At 42.5% G+C, this 13181-nt stretch overlaps 1 protein-coding gene across 3 annotated transcripts in view; it reads right to left on the bottom strand.

The window, feature by feature from the left end:
- Positions 1-13181, bottom strand: part of RTN1 (reticulon 1) — a 172152-nt gene that overhangs the window by 19977 nt on the left and 138994 nt on the right. Inside the window, exon 1 of one of the 3 annotated variants that reach the window (XM_036435013.2) lies at positions 157-334. The exons of the other annotated variants lie outside the window; for them this stretch is intronic. Coding sequence (XP_036290906.1) covers positions 157-217 — 61 coding nt within the window. The 5' untranslated portion in view covers positions 218-334. Of the gene's footprint in view, positions 1-156; positions 335-13181 lie in introns of those variants that run through there. 3 annotated transcript variants of the gene reach the window in all.

Here is a 13181-nt window from a genome sequence, read left to right as displayed (position 1 = left end):
TTTTGTTTTTTGTTTTTTTTTACATCACGAGTTGACTCCCCCCCAACAGAAAGCTCTCGGGGATGGAGAAAGCATGCAGAGGTCCCACAGGTGAAATGATGCACAATGGCCGAGTCCGGGTCCCGGGTTCATGCATTACTGAAAGAAAGAGAATACCCTGGCTTCTCCAGTTGCTCCACACACAGTCCATCTTGGTGGAATCGGCGGTGGCCTGCATCTCTGTGCGGGCTCGCGGGCTCGCCGTTGCGGTCCTGGGGGCGGGGAGCGGGCACTCGGGCGGCCCGGGCTGCAGCGCTGGGCTGGCGGCTGCGGAGACTGAGGCTGCGGCGGGCGCTGCGCCGTGCGGGGCGGGCGGGGCGGGCGCCGCAGTCTCCGCGGCAGCGAATCAGCGCGGCCAGGAGCTGCCTGCGCGCTCGGGGATGGGGATGCTGGGAGGGGACCTCAACGTGGGCGCTCAGGCTCGGTCACCCAGGGGTGCTGCCCTGGAGATGGTTAAGGATCTCCATCGTGGACCGGGCGTGCAAGGTTTTGGAGAAGGGGAGAAAAGGACCCAGGGTAAGGATGAGCGGTAGACGACTAGACTAGGGCTGTGCCTAGGAGTTCCAGACTGGGGGCCATATTCTAGAAATTTCTTAGAAATCCAAGAAACCTGTTGGATAAGATGTAGTCGACGAGAGCACAAACGACAACAGGCTTTCAGCATAATGTCCCCTAATGGTCACTAGCCTCTCCCGCAAATGGTTTCATTCTGGCCATGCTTTATGAGAATTGCCTACCAGCTTCAATGATCATAGTCTCTTTCCCTTTTGGCATAGTCCAGCGTCATCCAAAACCTTCTTGGCAAGCCACAGTCACTGAAAAGAAATGCCACTGAAAAGAAAGGCCCAGTCCCCCAGGGCTTGTGTATTTCTCCTGCTGCCCCTGCAGCTCCGTGTGTGGGTTGAATGAATAAATACCCATCAGAATGCCGTGCCTGTCCGCACAGATCAAAGCCCTTGCGCTCTGGACACGGAGTTTGGTGGTCACTGCAGCCGCACTCCAGTTGTGGGGACAACCAAATAGGACTCAAGGAAGCAAATGTCTTCTGCCTCAATAACATCACCTTTGAGATTGAGTGTTGGGGGGCCATGGAGGTGAATGGCGTGTATAATTTGATGAATAAAGTTGGTTTCCAAGCCCGGTGAGTCGACGGCTTTAGGAGGCCCCAGGTACAATGCAGATGTCAACGGCAGAAGCAGAACAGTGAGTGGTGACCTCCTGAAACCCTTTACCAGATTATCCATCAAGGTCTTGAGAGGATGGACAGGGGATAGGCATGCTTCTCATGAGGACAAGCTAGAAGCAGCACATGGAAAAAGGAGTGGGATCTGGACATTCTGGGAAAGAAAGCCCTGGTGGAGGGAGCGTTGAGGAGAAAGACTTAGCCTAGCACGAGGACAGAGGATGCCACAGCAACATGTAGAAGGAAGAGTTCCCCCTTCGTTTGTTGTAACACGGCCTATTCATTATTAGGAATTCTCTCTCTCTCTCTCTCTCTCTCTCTCTCTCTCTCTCTCTCTCTCTCTCTCTCTCAGTAGTGAAGCCTTCAGGGTTCCTCCAGTTTCCATTCCTTCCCAGACCCAAATCTACATTTGGGTGTCTTGTACCAGTAATCTCAAGGTTATGCTTGTACATCAGATTTATCTTTCATTTTCGGAAGCATATACATTAAAAAAATGATCTGTAGGACAATGCATGTTCTTTTTAGAATATAAGCTTCCAGACATGGTTCTCAACCTTCCTAAGACACTTTAATACAGTTCCTCATGTTGTGGTGACCCCCAATCATAAAATTATTTTCGTTGCTACTTCATAACTATAATTTTGCTACTGTTAATGAATCATAATGTAAATATCTGTGTTTTATGATGGTTTTAGGCTCTACAGCAGCAGCTCTCAACCTGTGGATTGTGACCCGCAGGTTGAGAACCGCTTAGAAAAATTGAGAACCACTGTTCTAGAGGAACCGGCTAAACCGCTCTGAACATCCCTTTAACACCTCTGAAATGATTCTTATGGAAGCTTAACAAGGACTTCGGGAGGGTGATCTGACACTCGGGGCAGCTGATGTCTTCTATTGTAGAAGAGGAGGGGGTCAGGCTCCCACTGGGCTGATGGGAAGGGAAAGCAATGACCACGTTATTACAAAGCACTTTTCAGAGTGACCTGCTCTAGAGACATTAATGGCTTTTCATATTTATATTCCCTATCCCTCGCCTCCCAGTTTTTTTCGTTGTCATAGTCATGTTTGGGAATTCAGTCAGTGAAATACTGAGAAGACTGGCACTTGATGAATTCTCACTGAAGGATGTGGGGTTGGACAGACAGCAAACAGGTGGGGACAAGACTCAGAAGGCTGAAGAGGGAAGGGGTTGCCAGGTGGGCTGTTGCTGCCCCACCCACTTTTCAGCGGGAAGCCTTTGGAGCCTTGGCCACTAGGAGGCGCTGCCAGTTCAGTGAGAGCCCGGGTCATGGGCCTTCAGTCCAGAAGGTGGCCCCGAGTGTCTTTGTGGTGAGTATTCATTGTCCGCAGGGTTCCCAGAGCCAGTGTGTGTGGCTCATCTGGCATACTGAGCACTGGGAGCGGCAGGTTTCCAGCACGAAAGAGGAGGCAGAGGCCAGCTCCTCCTCACGTGAAGGGGGAAGGGTCAGACTTCTTAGGCCATGCGTTTTCATTGGCCACAGAGCTGACTTTGGAATGTCAGTTTAGCTGAAAGACCGCGTTCTTTTTAGTCGTGTTAGTGTGGAGAGAAAAGCCGATGGCACCCCAAAAATCAATACAGCAGTTCGATAGTTGAAGGTTGAGGAGATAGATGTTGGATACCATAGACAGAGACACATTCGTGAAATAAAAATGAGGGAGGAGAGCCTTTAGTTTAATGCTTAGATGGTTAAGAGAAATACAAATGAAATTATTGAAGGAGAATCAGACAGAAGAGTATGAGGATCATGCCTAGGAAGTAGGGGATGTGGGTGCAAAAGTTGGTTATGTGCAAATTATCATCTCTGACCTCTCTCTTACACAAATGAGTTATAGCTTTAAATGTTTGTTTCTATGAGATAAAAATTTATTTTCTATAGACATTGTAAGTGGGTACTTTCTTTGCACAAGTGTCCATACAGTACTATTATAATTGAAACCTCTTGCCAAGATCGAGATGATAAAGTGGGTAGAAAAGATATGCAAATTTCCCTTAAGCAGTGAAAGAAAACAGAAAGCAAAATAAAGTTTGCTAAAAGCAGGCAGGAAATGCCAGTCTTTAAAGAGGAGCGAACAGACGGGCTTTGTACACAGCCAGTTTAGAACTCGCTTTAGGTGCCTGCCAGGAGAGGAAGTGATTTCTTTAGTTTTCAGGGGGAAATCATGCACGAGGCAGTCTGTTCCAAGGAAAAGTTAAATAGCCAGGTTTTGTAATCCTATCCAGGACTGAGATGAATGTTGAAGGCTGCCATGCCCAGGGTGGCTGTATCATGTCTGACTCCTGTAACATCAAGATCCTACTAATGAGAATCAGTGGCACTGACATTAGTATTATTTATTCAATAATTATCCACTGAGCACCTCTGTATGCTAGATACTGTTCTATCCATAAAGCAAAGTTCCTGTATTTAAGAAGTTTATATGTTCACTAGATGCCTCTCTTCTCCCCACCCCACCTGCTTTCCTTCCTTCTCCCCCACCTCGCTTGCTTGCTTCTCTGAAGCTCTTGGCTTCTTTCTATGCATCTTCAGTCTTCACTCTGGCATGGATATGCAAATTAACCACCACATCTTGTTTGGGTTAATTTGCATAGTCGCCCTGATTGGCTGGTGAGCGGGGCTTGTGGGTGTAGCGAAGGTGCAGTCAATTTGCATGTTTCTCTTTCATTAGGTAGGATGTGTATTATGGGGGGGGGGGTGGTCCTTTATAATAAAAGCCTAATATGCTAAGTGTCCAGTCTTCTGGTCCGCCATTCAACCAATCAAAGTGTAATATGCTAATGATATGTTAAGGCTGCTCAACTGCTCACTATGATGTGCACTGACCACCAGGAGGCAGACACTCCAATTGGTAGGTTAGTTTGCTGCTGGGGTCTGGCTGATCGGGAGTGAGATGGGCTGGACACTCCCTGGAGCCCTTCTGCAGTCCCTTCCTGGCTGGCCAGCCTCCCATGTCCCTCCCTGGCTCTGATCATGCACTGGTGGGGTCCCTCGGCCTGGCCTGCACCCTCTAGCAATCTGGCCTGAGGGACACCCCTTCTCCCCAAGTGTGTGAATTTTGTGCACTGAGCCTCTAGTATAATAATAAAGGAGATAAAAATATGTATTTCACTTGTGGTCAATTATACTGGGTGAAATAAAGCAGGTTAAAAGGGGATGAGAATAGGGATGGGATGGAAGTTTGTTATTTTATAAGCAGGGTCAGCAAAGACCTAATTCACAGTGAATTACAGCAGATACTTAATAGAAGGAAAGAAGAAAGCCATTAAGATAGTATATGGGAGGAGAACATTCACAGAGGCACTGAGAATGGAGAGATTTAATAGCTGGTAATCTACATCAAGCTTCTCATAGAATGCCTTGGATTTTTTTTAAGCTATGAGAAGTATAGCAATTAGAAGAAAAGGCACAGAACCAAAAAGAATACTTTATTATGATAAAAGAACACTAAGAACTCTGCTTTATGCCATATGGAATAAGGAAATTTAAAGAAACAATTTAAAGAAACTTTGGTAGATAACCCACTGTACCAAAACAATGCATGAATTGTCTTCAATTCAAACAGCAAATTAGCACTTGCCATTTGCCAAGTACTCTTTCATTTGGTGTATATTTAGTTGTTACATGATCACCATGAGGTAGATAGTGTCTGCCTTTATTTTATTGATTCATTTATTCACGCATTCATTCAAAATACAAACATTTATAGAGCCCATCCTAAGTGCTACAGGGAACTGTCCACTGGGAATTTGAGTCTCGTGGGGGAAGATTTACACATAACTAGATAAATGCAATCAACCTATAGAGGTTTGAGCAAGAAGGGGTGGATACATAAAACAGAGAGTGGTTAGAGGGAAGAGGCTCAGGAAAGGCTTCTGAGTGGTAATTGGTAAGCCAAGTTAGGATCAAGGAATAGGATCACCAGTTTGAATGATGAAGCTTTTCTGGCAGACAGACATGGAAATTTAATTACAGACACGTGCAGGGGCCAGGTCATGACAGACCCATGCAGTAAAACAGTCAATAAATGAGGGAGACATTGCAGGGTTTCAAGGAGAGGAGGAACAAGAAGTTGAATAACTTATCCAACTTTGGCCAAGAGTTTTCCAGAATTGGTAACAAACATCAATTCTAGCCCTAGCAAGATCAAAAGATATCAGTACCCTGACCTCCATCATAGTGAAACTGGAAGACATCAAAGACAAGAAGAAAACCTTAAAAAAAAGCATAAATAAAAGGCAGATTTATTTAAAAGTCAAAAATTCTCTCTCTCTAAGCACAGTCTTAGCTACATCTGCTGTTTTGATATATTATGTTAATGTTATTGTTCAGATCAAAATATTTTCCTGCCAAAACCGGTTTGGCTCAGTGGTAGAGCGTCGTTCTGCGGACTAAAAGGTCCCAGGTTCGATTCCGGTCAAGGGCATGTACCTTGGTTGCAGGCACATCCCCAGTAGGGGGTGTGCAAGAGGCAGCTGATCTATTATTCTCTCTCATCAATGTTTCTAACTCTCTATCCCTCTCTCTTCCTCTCTGTGAAAAATCAATAAAATATATTAAAAAAATATTTTCCTATTGTCATTGTGATTTTTTTTCTTTGGTCTACTGATTATATAGAATTATACTTTTTGAAGATTTGTTCAAGTATTCCTGTTGTTTATTTTCAGTTTAATTCTTCTGTAGTCGGAATGCAAACTCTGTACAACTTTATCCATTAAAACTTGTTGAGACTTGTTTTAAAGCCTGGAGTTTAATTTATTTTGACACATATGCAAATGAACTTGAATGTATATTTTGAAGTTTTAAGGGGAGGTGTTCTATAAGTGTCAATTAAGTCATATTAGTTAATCATATTTTTCATATAATCTATCCCTCTACTAATTTTAATACCAGGTAGGTTTCCTGTCCCCCAGATATTAACAACCTGGTCCTAAAATTCATATGGGAATGCATGGGATCCATAATAGAAAAGACAATCTTTTTTTAAGATTGTCACCCAAGGACATGCTTTTTCAAAATTTGATTTTAGAGAGAAAGGAGTGGAGAGGGAGAGAGAGAAACATCAATGTGAAAATGAAACATTGTTCAAGAATCGAACCTATGACTTTTCAGTGTATGGACTTTCAAATAAGACAAAATGCAACCAACTGAGCCATACCGGCTAGGGCAACAAGACAATCTTGAAAAAGAACTATGTTATAGGCCTCTCACTTCCTGATTTCAAAACAAGCTATAGTAATTAAAACAGTGTGGTACTAGCATAAAGCTAGACAAACAGATCAATGGCATAGAATTTAAAGTTCAGAAATAAATCTCTACATAGTCAATTGATTATTGACAACAATGCCAATATGGGGGGAAATAGTATTTTTAACAATGGTGCTGGGACAACAGGGTATACAAAAGAGCAAAGTTGGATCCCTACTTACACCATATATAAAAATTAACTCAAAACCGACCAAAGACTAAATATGAGAGACAAAACTAGAAATACTTTAGAAGGAAACATAGGCATAAATCTTCATGACCTTGTATTAGAAAGAGGTTTCTTAGATATGACACCAAAAGCATAAGGAACAACAAAAAAAGAAATAGGTAAAGTTTACCACTTCAAAATTTTTTCTGCATCAAAGGAAACTATTAAGAAAGTAAAAGAACGACCTATGGAATGGGAGGGAACATTTATAAGTCCTACATCTGACAAAGGATATGTACCCAGAATATATAAAGGACTTTTAAATAAGAAAAAAGACAACCAAATTTATAAAAATGGGCAATGGATTTGAATAGGCATTTTTCTAATAAATAACCAATCATCATATAAAAATATGCTAACCATCATTAAGTAAATGCAAATCAAATTACAACTACTTCACACCCACTATCCTATCTAATAAAGAGGGAATATGCTAATTGACCATCATGCCCTCAGAAAGATGGAGGTGCCCACAGCCAATAAGGAGGGACTATGCTAATTTACAGTCATGCCCTCAAAGAAGGCGGTGTCCACAGCCACAAGATGGCAATTCCCAGTCCCCTTAGCCCACCAGGGCGGCAGGCCATAGCACAGCTGGGCCCGTCCCCAGTGGGGTCTGGTCACTCTGCAAGCCTGCCTCTGGAGTCCCTCAGTCCCCTCAGCCCCCAGCCCCCAGGGCTGGCCCGAGGCACAGAAAAGCCTCAGATGGTGGCTGCCCGCTTTCCAGGGCAAGCCCACGGTACAGGCAAGCTTCAGATGGCAGCTGCCCAGCCACCCAGGGCTGCCAGAGGCTCAGGTAACCAGGGCCGGCTGAGGCTTGCGCTGCCAGCAGTGGCAGCAGCAGAGGTATGATAGGGATGTCACCCTCCCCTGATCACCAATCGCCTACCGCCCCTGTGGGCTCCTGGACTGTGAGAGGGGGCAGGCTGGGCTGAGGACCCCCCTCCAGTGCATGACTTTTCATGTACTGGGCCTCCAGTAACATATATAATTTAAAAGATGGAAAATAACAAGTACTGGTGAAGATATGAAGAAACTGGAACCCTCATACATTGTTGGTGTGACTGTAAAGTGGCATGGCCACTTTGGAAAACATTTTAGTAGTTCCTCAAAAACTTAAATACACAATCACAATATGACCTAACAATTTCACTCCTGGGAATGAAGAAAAGGATGTAGGAAGAGAGGGAGAGAGGAAGGTGGGAATGGAGAGAAGGAGGTAGAAAGGGAGGGAGGGAGGGGTTTCATTTGGAGATAAAAATATCTTGAAATTAGGTAGTGGTGAATAACTTAGTGGATAAGCTAAAAACTACTGAACTGTACACTTTAAAAGAGTGCAGTGTGTGAATTATATATTAATTAAAAAAAAAAGAATATGGAAGAAAAAATTAGAATAAGATTCCACCTCCAGATGGCTGCAAAGCTGCATCTCCGCATGAGGCTTGGTGAACAGTGTGAGCTGGCATCTGCTTCACTTGCTATCTTGGCCAGGCATCCTCACAAAGGGCACACCCTGGCAACTCTACCCGGCAGTCTGGACTGCTTCTACGCTCACGTCCCAGCCAGCCTCCCCTGTCTCCGCCTGCCCTGACTGCACCATTCCTTGTCTCGGGTCAACATTGCGCTCCGGAACTCCTTGGCAACATGAGTTTATTGCGTCCATTTCCTGGTCCTTCCCTTCCTACCACATCGTTCAGAATTTTCCCTATCGGATTTCCCAAGCACATTACTTGAATTGGTTTCTGTAGCCCGCACATTTTCACCAAGCCCAGGCAAGACTGTATCTGTGGTTTTTTTCTTACGAGGGATTTGGTTCTCCCAGGCTTGCTGTGCACACATCCCTGCCCTCTGACCATGCATGACTCTAATTTTATTTTTCTTATTTGCTACCCAGAATTTGCATGGTCACCGCTTATATTTTTCGCAAGCATTTGTCAAACATTTCATGCTTATAGCAAAAAAGCACGGAGTTGGGAAGAGTTGGTTTATCAGAAATTAATACAGCCACTTCTGTCTTTTTCATTAACATTTATATGAGAGCTCTTTTGCTTTAAACCTATGACACTGAAATGGAAGTGAATTTCTTGCAAGCAGTGTGTGGTTGATTTGTTTTTTTATACCTGCTACTAATCTGCTTGGTGCACTTGGATCATCCATTTTTAGGATAACTATTGATATGTTAGCACTTACATCTTCATATTGGGTGTCTCCCATTTGTTTCTCATCTCTCATTCTTTTTATTTGTTTCTTTCTTTTGCTTTCCTATGGGCTACCTACTTGATATTTTTAAGATTCTGTTTTGCTTTATTTATCTTTTTTTTTTTTAAATTTATCTCTTTATATAATTTCCTTAGTGGTTGCTCTGAGTATACAGTGACTTGTAACCACGTTGAAGTGTGGAAACCTCATTTCTATTTATCTTCCTCACCTTTAAATTTTGTTTTTAGCATCACTGTGTTCAGAATTTGTATTTTGGTGTTTGTTACAGTGATAGATTTATAAAAGTCATGAGTAGTCTATTTTATACCCATATTCTTGTTCCTCCTGTTGTTCTTCCTTCCTTCCAAAAGCTCCAAGTTTTCTTCTTTTATTATTTCCTTCTCCTTTGAAGAACTACCTCCAGCCAGTGCTGAAGGAGAGGTCTACTAGTGACACATTCTTTCAGTTTTCCTTCACCTGATAATGTCTTTGTTTCTCCTTTATTCCTGAAGGTTAGTGTCCCTGGATACAGAATTTACAGTCAGCAGTTCTTCTCATTAAGCATTTTAAAATATTGTGTCATTTGCTTGTGACCTCCACAGTTTTAAAAGATGAGAAATTTGCAGTCATTTGAATTGTTATTTCTGTATAGATAACATGTCATTTCTCTTTAGTTGCTTTCAAGATGTTGTCTTTAGTTTTCAAAATTTTAATTGTGATGTGTCTTGGCATAGATTTTGGGGGAGGTGTTGTTCTGTTTGGAGGTTGCTCAGCTTCTTGAATCTCTTGGTGTTTTGTCAAGAATGGTTAGTTTTCAGCCATTACTTCCTCAAGTATTCTTTCAACCCTACTTCCTTTCCTCTCTTCTGAGATTCTGATGATACAAATCATGGATCTTTTGTTCTTTCTCAAAACATTCTTGAGGCTCTGTTCATATTTTTTCAGTGTGTTTTCTTTCTTTGTTCCTCAAGTTCACGGATTCTATCCTCTTTCATCTCCACTCTAGTACTGAGCTATCTAGCAATTAATAAACTTTTGTTACTAAAATTTTAGTTTTACCATTTCCATTTGGTATTTTTATAATTTGCATTTCTTTGATAATATTTTCTATTTTTTTCATTTGTTTCAAGAGAATTTGCAATTGATTGAAGGATTTTCACGATGGCAACTCTAAAATTCTTTTCACACAACTCCAATACCTGATTCATCTTGGTGTTGGCAACACCTGCTTATCTTTTCTCATTCATATTGTAATTTTCTTAGTTCCTGGTATGATGGGTGATGATATTCTATTGCATCCTAGATGTTTGGTCTGTTATGTCAGGAAACTTTGTTTCCTGCTTAAATTACTTCTTTAGTAGGCAGGCACTTTGTTTAGGTTTAACATGTGGGTCTTGGTCAAGCTTTGTTAACTATAGTTCCAAAGCAGTTTACTTTTCAGACCATTTGCAGGGTGTTTTGGGCTGCTTTATCAGGTACCACGGGGGCTCCCCCTGGTCCCTGCTGGTGCTAAGGAAACAGGAGGTTTCACCAGACGGGGCTGCTGAGTGTCTCCCAGAAGAGGAGCAGTACAGTGTGACCCCTCCTGGTGCCTCCCAGTTGCCCTGCTGTCTCCTGGCAGGGAGGAAAGTCTCAAGCCCACAGGACCATTTGCTCTAGATGAGTCCAAGTCTTCCTGATTCTGCCTGCCTGTCTGTGTCAGTCTCCCGAAGCAGAAAAAGGAGATCTCAGGCCTGGCAGGGAAGGAGAGCATTTCCCCTGGATGCTCATTACTGGCAGGGTTCCTGATTGACCCTGTTTTCCAGGTCTGCCAGGATAGCCTGGTGGTTATCAGAGAGACTTCCACTGGATCTGGGGAGAACAGGCCTATCTGAGCTTCCTACTGCGGATAAGGGTCAAAAAAATCCAGGTCTAAGCAACCTTCTACTGAGTGAGGGAATGTAAGATGCCCTCCCTCTGTATTGGTACTCCAGTTCTGAAGTCTCAAACTGGTTCATATTCTTGACATCTTTCAAAATTTTCCTTTGCTTATCTCTTGGACTTGATAGTTGAGCTTAGTGGAAGTGAATGGGGAGAAACACACCAGTGCCATCTTGTCTAAACCAGAAGTTCCATCAATTGCTTTTTAAACAAAACAAAACTGCTAACCCCTGAAATTAGTATTCCCACAACCTCCTTTGGTCTACTATCATCATCATTATTCTCTTTGTTTCTGCTGATGAACTCAATACCGGTGGGTGTTGGAGTTTAGCTTTGCCATCATGCCAAGTTTGACTTGGTGCTGGGACATTCACTGGCAATCTTGGAGACAGATGGCTGGGGTGGAAGAGCTAACAACATAATAGTAATATTTTGTTTTATTTGTTTTTGTAAAGGAATGTTCTGTCACTTCCAGGAAAATAAATGATGGCCACATTTTCTCTAAGGAGACTGACAAGGCCTAAAAGGGAAATATGAAGCAAGCTAGAAGATGAGGCTATGGCAGAGAGGTCAGTATGAAATGAATACCTCAAAATGTGGTTGGCCGATTGTGGTTGATCTACTGTCATTCCAAACTCTGTTCTCCCATGTCTTCCTCCTACTATGGAGTCTATAAAACCATACACATAAAGCTATATGATCATTTATATCTATCTATCTATCTATCTATCTATCTATCTATCTATCTATCTATCCATCCAGTCTAAGAGATAAACACATAGTTTTTCCAGAATGCCTTGCACACAGGAGTGCTCTGGGCCCAGGTTTGAGCCAAAGAGCTATAAAGGGAAGTCTGCTAGAGCAGCGTTTTTCAACCGCTGTTCCTGTGCCGCGAGATGTTGCCTGGTGTGCCGTAGGTGCAGACAAGACAAGAATTTTATAATTTTTCACTATTTTGTTTACTTAATATTTCATAATAAAGTAATTATAAAATACTTTCTTTGTGTTTATTTGATTCCTATTCAAGAGAATTACTTTATATATAGTCAATATAGGCACAGAGTTAAATTTTTTAACATTTTCTAATGGTGGTGTGCCTCGTGATTTTTTTCATGAAACAAGTGTGCCTTTGCCCAAAAACGGTTGAAAAACACTGTGCTAGAGACTTCAGAGAAAGATTTTTTTTCCCTGATGAAAAGCAAAAATTCTTTTGTCATCTTGGCTGTCCTCAGCTTTCTAGGAGGACATGGTGCTTGGAACTCTTGCAGCCACCCTGTGACCATGAGGAGAAGGCCATGATAACGGTAACAAGTCCAGTGCCCTAATGTTGTGATCTGTTGGCCACTACGTCTCTGGTATTACTACCTCTAAACTTCTCATTACGGGAACAGTCAATGTCCTTATGGTTCACACTGATGATAGGTGGAGTGTCTGTAACTTGCAGCCAAAAGCATTCCTACTGAGGAATCACTGAGTGAGGGTCGGTAGCAGAGTTAGCCCTGTTTCACTTGGTCTCTTCTGCATTATACAGACTCCTTGTTTCTATTGTCTCCCACCATGAATAAGTTAGACATGTTCAACCATTTTCTTTCAAGGTCATGATTGACCATCTTGACAGAAAGCTCAGTAAACAGAATAACTACACAGATGGGCTGCTATTGCAAAAATGTTTTATACATCAATTTAAAAGAAACATTCTCTATAAATCATCATAGAAGGGAGAGACTGATGATTTTACAATAGCCCCTCATTAGTATAAAGTCACCAAAAAAGTTCCCTTTGCTGAGCATGCATTAACAAACAAGGACAAGAATCTGGCTTTAAAATAATGATCTCATTAAACATTTACAGCACAGCAGTATATTTCTGCAAACAGCTGCAATTTTACACACTATCCCTAACAAATCTAGAAGGACATTTTTAAAAGTCCTCACTGAGCCCTAGCTGGTTTTGCTTAGTGGATAGAGCATCAGTCTGAAGACTGAAGGATCACAAGTTTGATTTTGGTCAAGGGCACATGCCCTGGTTGTGGGCTCGATCCCCAGTAGGGGGTGTGCAGGAGGCAGCTGACCAATGATTCTCTCTCATCATTGATGTCTCTATATCTCTCTCCCTCTCCTTTCCTCTCTAAAATAAAAAAAATATATAAAAAGTACTCATCTGAAAGCCCAGGTAGCTGCTGAAAGAGCACTGACATTTTTTTCTCAGCAAGAGGCAGCCCGGATCTGCAGACCATAGAGTCTCACTATTTAAGGTTTGGAATTTCAGAGGAGAGCTTTTGTGTTAGGAAATAAGTAAGCAGACAAAGGATAAGAGCAGTCTATTATTGTGGGGAATAGTGTGAGAA

Source organism: Pipistrellus kuhlii, unplaced genomic scaffold, assembly GCF_014108245.1.
Source record: "Pipistrellus kuhlii isolate mPipKuh1 unplaced genomic scaffold, mPipKuh1.p scaffold_m20_p_1, whole genome shotgun sequence".
NCBI classification, from domain to species: Eukaryota; Metazoa; Chordata; class Mammalia; order Chiroptera; family Vespertilionidae; genus Pipistrellus; species Pipistrellus kuhlii.
Note: the sequence above shows the minus strand (reverse complement) of the source record. Positions and strands in the feature narration are given on the sequence as shown.